Genomic DNA, 15,741 nt, shown 5'->3' on the forward strand with positions numbered 1-15,741 from the left:
AAGCACGTGGAAGGACCGAGGGTAACAAAGTTTAATTGTGTGAAATACGCGGACGGCCTAAAGAACGGAATATTTTGCAAAATGGTGGATAAGCTGCGTAGTAAAACGTGTAAAAATATTACTTATTTTATTTGCCCTATTATTCACAAATTAAAGTGGGTTGTAAATAAATTATGTACGTCAAAGTACTAAAAGATTACCGAAACTCAATTTTTAAACATTTTGAATAATAAATTCACAGCACTATCTATTCTATTCTTCTCTATTAAGTAACGCGTCAAAATTTCTAGAATGTCAATCACACATTCTTTTTTTAAATGTTTGTATAACATCAGCGCAACGTTCAAGAACCGCATAACTTTTTTTACAAAATGAATTTAATATTTACTTAACTAAAACTGATCATAAATTCTATAATAAATGTTTAACAAATATCTAATAACGTACACAGACGAATTAAAGATTAAATGGTAACAGTTTTGTATCAAATTATACACAAACGACATTAATTAAGGGTATCACCCACCAATATTTACTGCAGTTAAATGACGAGTACTTATTATTCTTACTAATAAAATATTCAACACGACACAATAATGGACACAATTCTGTAATCGGTACAAAATATTTTCTACAAAAGGAAAGCAACAACATTTTTGGAATTTTTCGTGCTATTTCCGAACGACAGCCGTTTTATTTTTTTTAAACATCGACGCTTTGGTACGGTCATTCTGCCAGTTCTACATGCTGATTCTTTATTCAAACGTCCTTGTTTTGAGTTTGTTTATCTTTTAATTTTTGTTTCGTAATACTTTGCGAATTTTTGTAGTTGGAATTAATTTATTCAAAATTCAATTCTATTTATTACTTCACGGAATTGTTATTACATTTCCCGTGTATTTATTACTACAAATAAATTTACTTAAACTTATTTTTCCTATACCATTTGAAATGAATTTCGTATGGAAAAAGTTAGTATAGTGCAAAAGTATTAATATTAATACTTGGCAAGTAATCTCAAGAAGGAAGTTTCTTTTACTGTGTACCGTGTACGTTACTAAGACGTCTTATTCTTGAGTAATTCTGGTTTATTGTTGTTTGCGTTTGTTATTTTTTTGTGTGTGCTTAATTATTACGGGCTATGTATTTATTATACAGAGCGTCTCACGGCTATTGGACACGTATGGAAAGTACTTGAAATATTATAAATAGGACCTTTTGCTTCATGTAGACATTATTTTATTTTTAAATGTATAAGTAGGTAATACTGCATTCAAATACTTTTAAAAAGACGTCTGCCTAATCTGGAAATTCAACCGAAGAAATGTGAAAAAATTCTGTATTTTTATGATGCCGATAGAAAGGGTCAATTATAAGAACTAATTCCTAATTATTATTAATGTGTATTCCCTTTTTTAACATCAATAATGATAATTTAAGTTTAAATTATTAAGGATCACATAAGTATATAAAAAAGAACAAATAGTCTCACGGTTCTTTAATTAAATTTTTGTTGAATTGATATTCAATTATTTTTTGTGAAATTACTCCACTAGTTTGTTACAATTATTAATACAAAGATCGAACACTCAGAAAAAATTCCTTCGATCCGGTCGGATTCGAACCGACGTCTTCTTGCATACCGTGCCAGACGCTATACCAACTAAGCCACGGAACGAACCAACGGACCTCACGAATTTTTCTATGTGCTTGCGTCGTGTCTTTGTATTTGGTTTTTCAACGACTTTTTTTAGTCATAGCGCCATCTATGAGAAATCTATGAAAGATTTATCACCCAGTTAGTACCTTTACAGCTACCAGTCCTGGCGAGAGATGTCGCTATTCACTGTATTATATAAATTTTTATTGAATATTTTATCTTTCTTTCCATAATTTTAAAGTTCTATCTACTCGTTTTTAAAATCACCAATGTTCTAACCCCGGAGCCGGTTCTAGTCGGAGAAGTTGCCAGCCACAAGGGCCACTTTGAGGCCTATCATAATTTGATCATAACTTTGGATAGACGCTTTGATCGCTATGTTGTTGTAACTAATACAGCCGTGGCGCTACAGACTGTTAGGTGAGATCTCATGACGCAATAGGATAGTGAAAACATTTGAAAAAGTTTGTAAGCATAGGAAAATAAAGCAAAAAGTTTATGATTTCGTTTTTCGAGATATTAAAAGATTCTTCAAATTTCTTTTATTTCGCAACTATACCACACAACATTAATAGCGGAAATCACATACAATTTGAAAAAAAAAACAGTGATTCTCCACGAGCCGATATTATCATAAACAGATAGCTGCAGATGTTGCAACCGATAGGATCATTGCTCGCGATGTTATTGTGATCCGTGCACGTGGCCGCTTAGTGTAAACAGCGGTTACGTGATGGATGATGTATCGCAGCACTATTTATGGCTATAATTAAAAACTTTATCTGTCATTTAAGTTTGTTCCCATCTCTAAAGAGGTAAAAAAACTAATTTCTTTATAAACTACTTGCAAATATAAAATCACAAATTCTAAAAAAAACTGAAAAAACTGACTTCCACTTACGACTTTTTGAAATAAAAAGTCTTTTACTGTCCGAAATTAGATCACCCTCACACAGTTGCATTCGATATTTAAATTCAATTCGGCCACCAGTTTAGATTCTTACTTTGAAAATGGAACCCCTGTGTAAGTTTGCGCAAAGACTGCAGAACCAATACGGGGTCTAAATACGGGCGGGAATTAACGTCGTGTATTGCACTCGGGGGGCCTATGGAGGGTTGACCGGTGCTGCTGCGGGCTATGTTCCCCTGGTACTCGTAAAAAGAATGCGGGGATGCCGTTTTTGTTTCGTTACGAAAATCAACTTTCTTAGTTTTGAGCCTTATTGTACTCATTTATTGTCTCGATTTACTAGTTATTTGGAGCAAAAAATATACAAGTAAATAATTTATTACAATGTACTTCTGCGGTCCTCATCAACGAAGGTATTTGTTTACGTAAACAAACACTGGAATGACTGTGACGCTGCCAAAACAATCAAATAAATAACACGCACAATACATTAACGTCGTCTCAGATTAATGTATGGGGTTTAAATATTTAGGACTAATATTAACCCCTTTATTTCCTACTTAAGGTCCTATGACACTACATAAAGGGTAAGTGTATAAAGGAATGGAAAAGGGGGACTTTGTGCGACAGAATGTACATTGTACACGAAAATAATTACAATCAAACAAGCCAGCTACCAGGCTCTCAGAAGGGTCGAAAAGTTCACTCGAAATAGTGACAAAGATACTCGTAAGTAGGCGCTAGGGTTGCCACTTTTAACAATCTTAGCACAAAGTACTAAAAAAACCGACCTCAAAAGTTCGTGGAATTAATCTATTTGCTAAATTTTTATTGAAATATGTTACCGGAAAGTACGCGAAACCGGATTCATCCCCTAGTTTACCACCCTTAGAGGTGGAAAGTTTTCTTCGAAGTTAAATGAAAAATTAAAAGATACTCTCCAACCCAAAAAATAAACATCAAAATCGGTTCATAAATGCGCCGGAGTTATTGCGTAACATACATACCAAAAAAAGAAAAAGATATAGTCGAATTGAGAGCCTCCTCTTTTTTGCAGTCCGTTAAAAATGTCGTTTAATAAAGTCAAATTAAATGTAATTTGGTGCAAGTATATAAATACGAGTTGAAAAAATATTATACCAACCCTAGTTCAAGAGTATTCCCCTTAGTTCCCCTGTGTCGCAGTGGCGTCTTTAGGTTCCATTTGACGGTGATCCGTTCGATGTTAGTTACGACGTACCTTCGAGGGTCGACTGTCGAGCTCTAATGAAGGGAAGGGACTTTTTATGGACAATTTGAGAGCGACTGATGGATGCTCGAGTGTCTTGTATTTTCCGATAAAAAATGTATCCACTGGCAAAAAACTACCTGCTGATAAAATGTACCAAATGGTACAGTCAATTTTAACAATGGTTACTCAGGTTTTCTATTTATATCGAAACAAATCAGATATAACATTAAAATAAGTTAACAACGTTATTATATGTTTATGGTTCAGTTTGTTTACAAAGAATTTTTCGTGAAATTTTTTTTATTTACCTTACAAACTATTGTTAAAGGTTCTTAAGGCAATAGTAAAACAACGTAATGTCATGTATAGCCTATAAAGCCTGCAATACATGTTGGTCGAGCCTAGGCCAACGCGAGCTTTGGCAAATTGGTACACAGCTAGTGCTGCCGTCCAACACGTTCGACAAGTTTGAAGAATTGCAATACAAACGGCCAATGCCACACATTGGGCGCTTCAGTTTTCATTGTGCGTTGTAAAGTGCAACTGAAGACGACGAAGAAGTGAAACTTACAACTTACATTAAGCTTTTAAAACTTTGGGAGTTAATGTACTTTTCGGATTTAAATGGCGAATATTAGTTTTTTTAAACAAACCAACATTTTGTGCCCTTTATAAGTCCCATAGTCACTGAGATGGTAATGTCTAATATTAATTTGATTTTATTATTATATTATAACAAATTTGATTCAAAGTATATTCCATAGCATTTAAGTTTATTTGAAAAGAGCAATCCCTAGAGTTTCTTGCTCGTTCTTCTCAGGGAGGTCAGCGTAGTGAACGAGCAGTAGCTTAAACGTGACGTTTTCAAGTGTAAATTTATTTTACCTATGGAATAAATAATCTTTGACTTTGACTTTGATTAATATTAATTCAAAATGACTATTTTTCCGTGTAGTTACAAATGTTATTACACGTAACGTAACACTATTGGCCGAGCGTCGGTAGGCGCCTTTGATTTGTGCAAAAAAAAACCGACACCGTTCCGAATTGACACGAGTGATCACGAGCGATTGCGCGTTTTGCCAAGCCACGCCAATGAGCACATACACGTTGGCGGTCGCCTTCACTCGACCAGCTAGGCTAGCAACGCCGAGTGATGGCAAGGCAAGGCAAATAGACTGTCTATACGTTGTTATTGGCTTTCACTCGGCAACCCTGGGCCAACGTCTATTGCAGGTTTGAAGTCTCACGGTTAGGTACATGCTTCCTCCTACAATGAAAGGGCTTGCGCTGTAGTTTTCACGGGTGTCCAATGCGCATTGGGAACTTCGCACACATCATTAAATTGCTTTGCAAATGTGTGCAGTTTCCTCATGACGTTTTCCTCCATTGAAAAGCTCATGGTAAATTTCAAATAATAATAATAATTATAATAACAATGGACACACTCATAGCCCCGCACTAGGGTAGCCCTGTATCGCGGGTGCCATGGGCACATGACACAAGCGTAGACAACTGCAAATTACACCGAAACTCGCGAGAGAAATAAATGTAGGTCATATAAATATTTTTACTGGCCCGGGAATCGAACCCGAGACCTCTGAGTGGCAGTCCAGCACAGTAACTATTCGGCCACCGCGAAAGGTATTATAGTTAAATTTCGTACATAAATTCCAAAAAACTCATAGATTCAAACTCAACTTGGATTCGAACCCACAATCCTCTGCTTGACAACTATATAAACCTATATATTATTTTCGTAACACATGACAAATTACGCTATACTAATAAATTCACTCAAAGCAGCTAAGAAGGCGGACATATTCTTTATGTCCGCCTTCTACATACATTAAGATTACTTCTACTACATACTTCTTCATACATTAAGTTAGGAGTGCGAAGCGGGCTCTTGCCGTACGTCGTGACACGTTGCGATGTCATGTCGTCATGTCGCACGATATGACGTCGCATCGTGAAACGATACCGCGTCGTAGCACGACGTGACGTCGTATTGTGTTTATGTGTAAGAGCCCTTAGCTTTCCCGCTCGGTCAACAGCCGCAGCGGACGCCACGCGCATCCATAAATCTCGATAATCAGACAATTTTGGATTTGACTGTACTCGATTTCTGTAGTGCATATTTTATGCCCTATTAATATATGTTGCTCTCTGGAAACGTTAACCTGGCAGTAGCCGCTTTTGGGTCAATTAAGCTTTAGGAATGTAGTTACATGACTGATTCTCCATTATTAATGTACAATGAACAATGGCCATTTCACAAGCAATCCCTGGTTGCAAGTTACTTTTTTTATTTGTCCCTCTCGTGATGTGTCGTTTGCAGTGTGAGCTATAAGGATGGGCTACTGCAGAATATCGGAAGATAATGCACGTAGTCATCGCATCGCACAATCGAACACAGGACTTCTGCGTGGCAGTTCAGCATGGTAACCGTTCGGCCACGAAGGCAGTTATTTTATAACTGAGTTAAAGATCCATCGATGCACTTTAGTAGCAGTATAGCTTGTCCGAGAAAGTGCTGCCATTTCATCTATTTCTGCCCCCATGCAGTAATGTGAGCATTCTTGAGTTCCAGTTTTTAAGGGTAAGGGTGCTGGTGAAATTACAGGCACATAGGACTTGTGAACTTATGTCTCTGGGTGACGGGTGGGCTCTGAGCGGCATTGCTACTGTTGTGAACAGGCGTGTCGCTTACCACCAGGCGCACGATTTGTTTGTCCCGCCGCTTGGTGTCATAAAAAAATTGACTCGACCTTTTTTTATTTTCAAATAAAATAATTTTGATTGACAATTTGGTGTAAAATAATACCGTTTATATCCTTTATCGGCTGATTGTTCCATTGTCATAATTTGATAGCAGGTAATTACTGAAGCCAACTGCCGTTGTTATGACATTTTCAATAATATTCTACTCTTTTTATAAATGCAAACGACGTCGTTTCGCTTGGGATCGCGTGAACGTTTGAAAATAACAATTGTTCTATATTTTACAAGGACATAAAACATAAGTGCCGAAGAATATCTTGTTATTTTGAAATTAATGGTTATGTTTTTAATATATCTTGAACACGATTTTATTCGAAGAAATATACATAATATTGTTGCCCAACTTCCAACGGGGCTGGCGAAGAGGGAACATTTTCATTGCGTGTTTTCGGTATATATATTTTTTTAATTGCTCCATTGTGATTTCTTATATACGCTCCTACATATCGTCGTTGTTTCATAGAAAGGGCGAAAGTGCCATTTTAAAAAATAAAATCAGGAAATCGAAAAATGTGTCTGGCGAGCATGTTTTAGTTTTTCGCTACTGTTTTAAAATATTAATGTCCAATTTTAAAACTTAAACTTAATTAAAACCAAAATTGAATTTTAAAACAGGACGTTAATATTTTGAAACAGGCGTTAAAATTTAAAACAAGCTCCCCACAAACATTTTTCGAAATGGCGCTTTAGCCCGTTCTACAAAACACCGACGAATATGGGTACCTCATTTTATTAATATTCTGGCAAAATTAAAAATATTCTCCACAGACATCTCGAAAGCATTACCTGTTTTCATAATATATTAAAAGTAAACCTTCTATTCATAATTAAACTGAAGAACTCTGTTAACACAAAATTTATTCAAATATTTGTTCAAATTACGAGGGGTTATCCGTATTGACAAATGATCCTCAGTGGCAGGGTTAACAAAAAAAAGTTAAGATAACCGATCGGAGTAATTTGTTTGAGTGATTTATCGATCGTGTGTAATTAGCCTTATCTGTTTGAAACGACGCCGGTTGTGTGATGCATGACAGATGTAAGGCTCTTTTCAATATCATAAGTATCCATCAAATGATAAAAATTAAAAAGCATAGGACTTCTTGCGCTAGGAATTCATTCAGATATTTACGGTTATATTTTCACTTTTGATTGTTTCCGTAAGACTGGCAAAGAGCACATTAAGCTGATGGCATTCAGCTACTCTGATAAATGGCGTACCTTGTTCTGTTCCTCTGTTGGCGATTTTCGATCGAAAATGCCAAGGTTGATGTAGTCTTAACGTTCTTTAGAGACATATCACAATACGCCAAACTATAGATATCTCACAACTGGAATAGACAAAGAAAATAAGGCTCCACATGTTACGATCCTGGCTATTACCTCTGATTCCTTTATACGTGCGTCGAATTTGCATCCTGTAGACAACGTCGGTTAGGTGTGAGGTTTTTTCTAATAACAAAATTTATTACACAATGACACCAATTGCTTGGTCACTGACTAGGAACTTCTTGTACTTCCTAGAACAGGCAGATCAGAAACAATTTGAAAAAGTTCATTGGTCTCACCGGGAATTGAATCCGGGACCGTCTCACCCAGTGCCAAACCGTTGGAGGACGTCCATTACAAAAAGAAGACGGAGAGCATTTCTTTTATAAAACTTAAAAAGAAATAGAACAAGAAGTATTAAAGTTTAAAGTCGCTTTTACACAAAGTAAATAACTTCTCGAAGTCACTTGTAAGGAGCAAGTATCATTCGCCTACTTCAGAGCGGACGTTTACCTAAATAGATGCAGCCGTAAATTAACACCATTCCAGGACGTGTCTCATATTTTGCTGCTAAGAGCTTAGCGCAGATGTTTTCCTAAAAGCAAAAGAGGCTGCATAGGGGAGCGGAGAGAGGGTGGGCGAGACCGTTTGAGTGCCGAAACAAACACGAGAGAGTTAAGACGGGCTTTCCAGACTTGTTTGTCTGCAACGTCTATTGTTGACACCTAATTTTGCGATTTCTTGTTTACGTACAGGATGCGCTCCAAAAATAACGTGAGATGTCTGCCAAAACAAAAGTGGAAATCAGTTCATCGCTGCGTTCATAATATCCTTCCGGGGCTTTTATATAAATTTAAATAAAAGACAACGGGAAACCGCCGCGTGAACTTAGAACCGACGGCCGAAAGTTAGAAAGTCAGGAAGGAAAAGTCCCGAAAAACCGGGAGAAGTTTGTCCGAAAACCGGGACCAAACCCCAAAAATTTAAGCCCGCTCCGTTTCCGGAGGCCGAGGGCCGGCGTAAATATTATTTGGGACTTTCTTTTATTCCCTTTGTTTTAGCCGTTTTATTATTTGCGGTCCGAAGTGAGTTACGGCGAGAGAATGAACGCGGACTCCCGCTGAGTGCGTCTGTACAACGCGGGCCCCGGCTGATGTGCTTAAACAACAAATTTCCTGAACAATAATGAGCCTAAACAAGATTTTGAAACTTCCGAGTCGTTTGATATAGAGAAACAAAAGAAAACTCTACTAATTTATGTATTCCTCTTTAGTCTTCGAAGCGGGGAGACCCTTCTCAAAAGTAATTGACAAATTCGGACAGAAAATAGAAAAAAAATAAAAAGTGAAAAACTTTTGTTATTTTGCGCGTAGGAATAATTAGTCTATTCCAATTTCGAGGGCAAGTGGATACATTCCGGGTGGATCGTAAAGACGGAATTTTATTTAAGACGGAATAGGGAATCTTGGGGCCTTTATAAAAAGTGACCCCTTCTCACTTCGTGCATATAACGCTGTAAAGAGATTCCGTAATTTTTGCGCTTTGAGTGATTGCTCTGGGGATAATCGGGAGGCAGATGGCGCGATATTGGGGATCTGTAGTTTTATGAAGGGCATGGCGTCCCTTCTTCGTGGGGCCATAAAACAAAAAGGAATCTGTCAAGGCTGAGGTATGTAACTATTGAGAACGGATATAAATTCAGGCCTAAAAACAAGATAAGTCAGGTACTGTGTATAATCTTCCGTATATATGACTAATATAAATTTGAACTTTTTCTCTTAACTTCATTGGTAAGCATGTTATACTTGAAATAGCCACATTCATTAAACTCTACTACTCATTCGCAAGACAGATTTCCCTGAAAAGAATGAGTGAGAAACACTGCTTTTTGTAATTAAACATTTGTAGGTCATTCTCAGACTAGTGTTTACTACCTAATTTCCGTGGCACTATTTATTATTTAAGTATTCGTTTTTTTATAGTGCAATATTATTTAATATTCGAGTATTTTAAATAGAAAAGTCACCGTGAGACTCAAACTTATTAAGTTAAATAACGGATGACTCACGTTATTTAAGTTTCGAACCAATTCGTGGTCCTTAAGGCTGCCTTTCCTCCAGAGATGTGCGACGTAGCGAGACGGTGTGCGAGGCAAAAATCCATCAACAGGATTACTTCATTTTCCTAGCCTCGCTTAGCGCAGCTCCGGTGGAGAACGGTTAGCGGAGCTGAGTATTTGTACATACAAAATAGCGAGAGATGTGTGCGAAGGACCGGGCGAGGAATGTGTGCAAAACGGTGTAAAAAACTAGAGCTTCTGAAAATATGACACTAATTGACACTGACACATCGCCACCGCTCACCCCAGCACATCGTACCTCACCCGCGCAAAGCTGAAATGAGTCAATAACGCATCTTCACAGCTTTGGTGGAAATCATCACACCGTTTCACAGCACCGTCACACATCCCCGCAACGCCCTCGCACATCTCTGATGGAAAGGCAGAGTAATCGTAAGATTCCGCGACAGTGACTCTACGGAAATTCGAGTATTGTATCGTGAAATATTATTTAATAATAACACGATAATATACTTGAATATTTAAATAATAAAAATTGCCACGAAAATTATTAGTGAACACTAAACCGAGAATGAGCGTTCACAATGTTACCAACTACCATAAATTACATTTAAATATTCAAGTATATTACAGTGTAATTATTAAATAATATTTCACGATACAATACTCGAATATTAAAAATATTGTTCGCTAAAAACGTCGAATACTTAAATAATAAAAATTGCAACGGAAATTAGATAGTGAACACTGGTCCGAGAATGACCGTTTTATTTTAATTCCCCGTATTAATGTTATATTCATCACTATTTTCATACAGAAATTGCTATTCTTCTTCAAATAAATTAAGTTTAAAATCCAATTTTAGGTTGGTTTCTCCTAACGAGAGAAGCATTTTGATTATCGTGGCTATATCGCGATTATTAGTTAATCAAAATCAGATTAAGTTTATGTACCTTGTGCTCTATCTGATTACTTAATATAATAAGGTATTTTCGGTATTAGTTACGCGCAATCATCCAATGTTAGTCAATAATATGAAAGGAGGGAAATAATTTTCAGCATTACACAAGGCAAAATAATTTCTTAGAACACGTTTATCTCGACAAAGGCGTATTTATAACAATAAGTTATTCTAAGGGATTATTGACAAAGAACTTACCGATGGCATATTGTTTTTGTTGCCGCACTGCAAACTTTTGGATTCGATCTGTAATAAACAAAGACGATACGTTAGCCAGGGACATTCTTTCATAGGTATGTGGATGAAACTAGGAAATCTTTTAATTTCCAAACAATAGTTGATCAAATATAAGTAGTTCTGTGTCATGCTACAAGAACTAAAACAAAATACTGTTAACACGCGGAACTAACACAATTGTCACCTTTCAACGTCTGAAAGTGAACCACATAAATCTATGTAGTATATAATCTCAGTACAGAGTACTAAAAAAACCGACCTCAAAAGTAAGTGGAATTACGTCTATTTGCTAAGTTTCATTGAAATATCCCCTAGTTCGCCGCTACAGGACTTGATACCGGAGATAATAAAAATAGGTGCTCACTACGACACTACTCAAAGTATTTCGAGAGAAAAACGCCTTGAGTTGGAGAAATAGCAAAATCAACTAAATAATTGCTAAAAGTAATTGCTCCTAAATTAAAGTTAGGCGCTATTTATAAAAATGACTCTTCATGCGTGAACAGCCACCCTTTGAGGTGGATGATTTTCTTCAAAATGAAATGGGACCACTATGGAAATACCCCCTTTCCAACAAAAAAAGAATCATGAAAATCGGTTCACAAATACCGCAGTTATCGCGTAACATACATACAAAAAAAAGGAAAAAAAAAGAACATACAGCCGAATTGAGTACCTCCTCCTTTTTGAAGTCGGTTAAAAAAAACCTAAGAATTTCAAAAAACTATCCCAAACGCGTGAGCACAAAAAGTCGTGTTCGCAAAATCGTAATATTATTGTCTAATAAGAAACGTGAACGTTATTAAAGGAAAATCAATTAAATTTTAAATTATATTCAAGCGTTCAAATTCTCACGCACGTGTTTGACACACAATGGTCGATAATTTCCTGCAATTGTAATATGATTCTATCAATTGGGACCCCAAATTATTGCCGTTCACCAAGTGGGGCGTTGCGATCCGGCTTAAGGCTATTCATAGCAATAATAACGTAAACGGACAGTATTTATTGGGTGAACCATTTATTCCTAATCAGAAATAGAATTCGTCAATAGCCAGGCATAGGTTGGAAAGGTTGCTTTGAATTTGAGTTTATTGTGTTAAAGGAGTGTATTTTGATGTTTGACAAAAGGAAAGTGACAACAAAGAAGCAGAATTCGTAATTCGCAATAATTATTAAAGTCAAAAACATCATATGGACTTTAACATAATTTTATGTGAATTTCTTGAGTTCATAATTGAAATAAATGATGTCGTTGACAGATTATAATATAATAATTTACGGTCGACGGTCTACGGATAAAGCAATATGGCCCTGGTTAGGCAAAGACGCAGGTTTGAGGTTGAAGGCTTTTTTCTTTGTGTTCAATCTTTGTATTAATAATAATTATAATGTATTTCATATTCTCAATATCACAATATAACAGACAATACACAAGACAATAGAAATTAATATATTTTAATACGAAAATTAATATTTATATAACGAAGTTGTAAAAACAAGACAAATATAATTGTCGAAATACAGCAAATTGCAATGACAAAACTTCAGTTACTGAGAAAAAAATCATCTACATTTGTAAATTAAATATCCAATTAAAGAAGTACCAGTCAGGTGTATAATATATTCGAATTTGTTTTGGCAAATGGAAAGGTTATATTAGTAAAAAAAAAACACAATCTCATTGATGTCCCGACATACTTTAGACATAAATTCTTCTTACACACGCCAGTCCCTTTGTACATCAAATAGCCGGAACTGTAACACCTGAGCTTCATGCGAAACACATGATGTTATTTATTAGCCCCTGACTAAGATGGAAAGACGAGGAAATGTAGGAGGAAAGTATCAGGAAAATTAGTAAGAATAAATGATACAAAACAGAAAGGAGGCACTTCGCTTAACATCGCATTGCATTTTATAGATTGAAATTCTTGTGATTTTTTTTCCATCGTCAAAAGAGATCTCAGTGTCAAAGAACTGCAACTCTGTGATGGTTTTACTTCGAAACGTATTATGGATTATTAAAATAAATTACATTATAGGATATTGCCCGTATAAATATAATTATAAGCGTACACGAATATGGCATGTCATAAAAATCAAAACAGGTGTGCAAAAAGTGACATTTTGTACAAAAACACAAAACATTATCAAAAAAAAAACACAAATCCATTTTGCCGAGACAAGCATTTCGTTCTAAATAAATAAATAACAGCACACGGGACGTCGCTGGGGCGGCCATATTTTACCGCTCCCGTCCCATGTCGACACCTTTTTGTCCCTTTTTGCAATGCTGTGTGGACATACCGCGTAGGTGCTACGGGTTTATAGAGATTTTAGATGATACTAACAACTCTTTACTGCATAGTGGGTGGGATAATCGATAGATAGATAAAAGTAACATGATTCGTCAGGTCAAAAGAAACAAGTGGAGTTTATGGTTGCCTTTGATATAAATAATTTCCCGGCAGGAGACATACTAATACAATAAAGAACAAAAAAATGAGAGTTACATTTTGTGTAATAGCGCAAAACGTTTTGCATAGTATGTGCGGCATTAGACTGAAAGAAAGAATGTAGAACAGATTAGTAAGAAAGCGTTGTAGTATGAAAGGTGAAGAGACAAGGATAGAAAGGACAATGCTTCGACGGTTAGGCCTAGTAGAAAAAAAGTTTAGTAGATAGACGTCACAAGTATATAGAGCTAATGCGGATAGAAATGTGGGGAGTAGGTTTGACGTACATAGCTTCCAGATTGAGGATGTACTTAAAAAGTCCATGTTACAAATACACTAGAACGTATAAAGAAACTGATGCGAATGGAGGAGGCGAAAAAAAGCTTGTTGGAATCGTATACACGGAGGTTTATGGTTTCTGTTAATACGGTGGGAGATCGGCGTGATGATGTGTACGTATGTCATAGATTTGAAGAAGATAGTACCAGGACAGCTCCTTGTAAAAGAGTTTGTCTAGGAAAGTATAGCCACCTTACCTATTTCTGCCGCCAAGCAATAATGTGAGCATTGCTGCGTTCCCGTTTTGAAGGGTAAGGAAGCTGGGGAAATTATAGGCACGTGGGACTTGTCAACTTATGACTCAGGGTAACGGACGCATGGTAGTGCCCCTGAGATCTTCGTGATTCTTTGTGAGCTGTGACTGACACTGCAACTGTTATGGACAGGCATGTCGTATACCAGGACGACTGGTTCGCCCCGTCACTTAGTACCTATATATATAAGAATTGGACATGTTTGAAGATGTATAAAATGTTATTTCTTAACACATAAAAAAAGAATGCTTGCCGCTTACTTTAAACAAAAAGTCGTCAAAATAACGGTGCTCAAAGCTAAGTTCACAAAAGACGTGTGACAGCTAAAATAAATACACATCGACAAATCTATTCATAGTCAACACAAGGTTGAAGGTGTTAAGGAATTTCAGTACTAGGTAATTATTTTGAACTAAAGATGTTCAAGTTTGTGGACAACGTAGTTTATTATGCTTTTATTTATAATATCGATGGTTTTCTAGAATAGTGGCCTATCTCAAAATCAACAAATTCGTCAGGAATTTGGTTTAGAATCGACTGAATGATAACTAATATTCAAATACGACGAAACATACACTGGTGCATGTTCTCACTTGTTTATTTTAACCAATAAAATGCTCGGTGTGTTTTTTTACAATAAAATTTAGCACATGGTGAATGCATTCGCGTTATATGATAAATATGAACTATTTTGAGTTGAGCCACTATTCTTGAAAAGTAGCGATATATGGGTTCATACTTGACCACAAACAGGCTGTACAGTCGAGATGGGATCGAAGATACAGCGATCTAATCCGGAAGATGCCTACTTGTGCCTTTGAAAATGTGAGGACTGTATTCACACGGAAATAGAGAGCAGGCAACATATTCCATTGCCTGGTGACCCATTAAGAAAGGTCTATAAGAAGGATATAGCTATTTATTTCCTTTCGAGCCCTCTTACGTGGCACTTCACATTTGGCAAACAATCACCATGTGGAGCATATGTGACATAGTTATTTGCCGTGTTTGTCTATTCGACAAATACAGCAAACACTAAACTCGCGTTACCGTGCAATGGTCGGTTTCTCGAAGCACACCAAAGGAGCCAAATAGGCAAATACGCAAGTAAACCGTCCACACTGTGGTCATATTCATTATTTTAACTCCTTATTTGGCTTCATGTGTACGACGGTCATATTTGTCAGTGTTTGCATGTTTGTCTGTATGCCAAATATGATTACAAGTACATCTAACAACCAATAGCGAATACAAGTAACCATGTGACGTGCGGCCATTATACGAGTATTATTGTCTAATACTTTATCGGAATGAAGTAATTTTTCATTATGTTGTTCGATCTTTGCACTAATGAACAAACACAAAAACAAATTCCTTCGAACGGGCTGGATTCGAACCAGAACACACAGTGGTAAATTCGCGTTGATCAGCCCTTAAAAAACCCGACCGCTAACTCTCGCCTTATAAATCTATTTCGTGAATCTTCTTTCATACATTCTCTCTACTCAGAAACTGTAGTAGCCAGTCACTGTCAGCTAAAAATTTATGCAATTACAT

The 15,741-nt window shown here is 36.4% G+C and overlaps 1 protein-coding gene across 2 annotated transcripts in view; it reads right to left on the reverse strand.

Moving 5' to 3' along the window:
- LOC113226189 (leucine-rich repeat-containing G-protein coupled receptor 5-like) overlaps nt 1-15,741 on the reverse strand; it is a 357,361-nt gene that overhangs the window by 221,218 nt on the left and 120,402 nt on the right. For both annotated transcript variants that reach the window (XM_026458727.1, XM_026458726.1), the window contains exon 3: nt 11,094-11,141. In XM_026458727.1, the coding sequence (XP_026314512.1) occupies nt 11,094-11,141 (48 nt within the window). The remainder of the gene's footprint in view (nt 1-11,093; nt 11,142-15,741) is intronic.

This window comes from Hyposmocoma kahamanoa, unplaced genomic scaffold (assembly GCF_003589595.1).
Source record: "Hyposmocoma kahamanoa isolate Upper Pololo Valley unplaced genomic scaffold, ASM358959v1 182, whole genome shotgun sequence".
Taxonomy (NCBI): Eukaryota; Metazoa; Arthropoda; class Insecta; order Lepidoptera; family Cosmopterigidae; genus Hyposmocoma; species Hyposmocoma kahamanoa.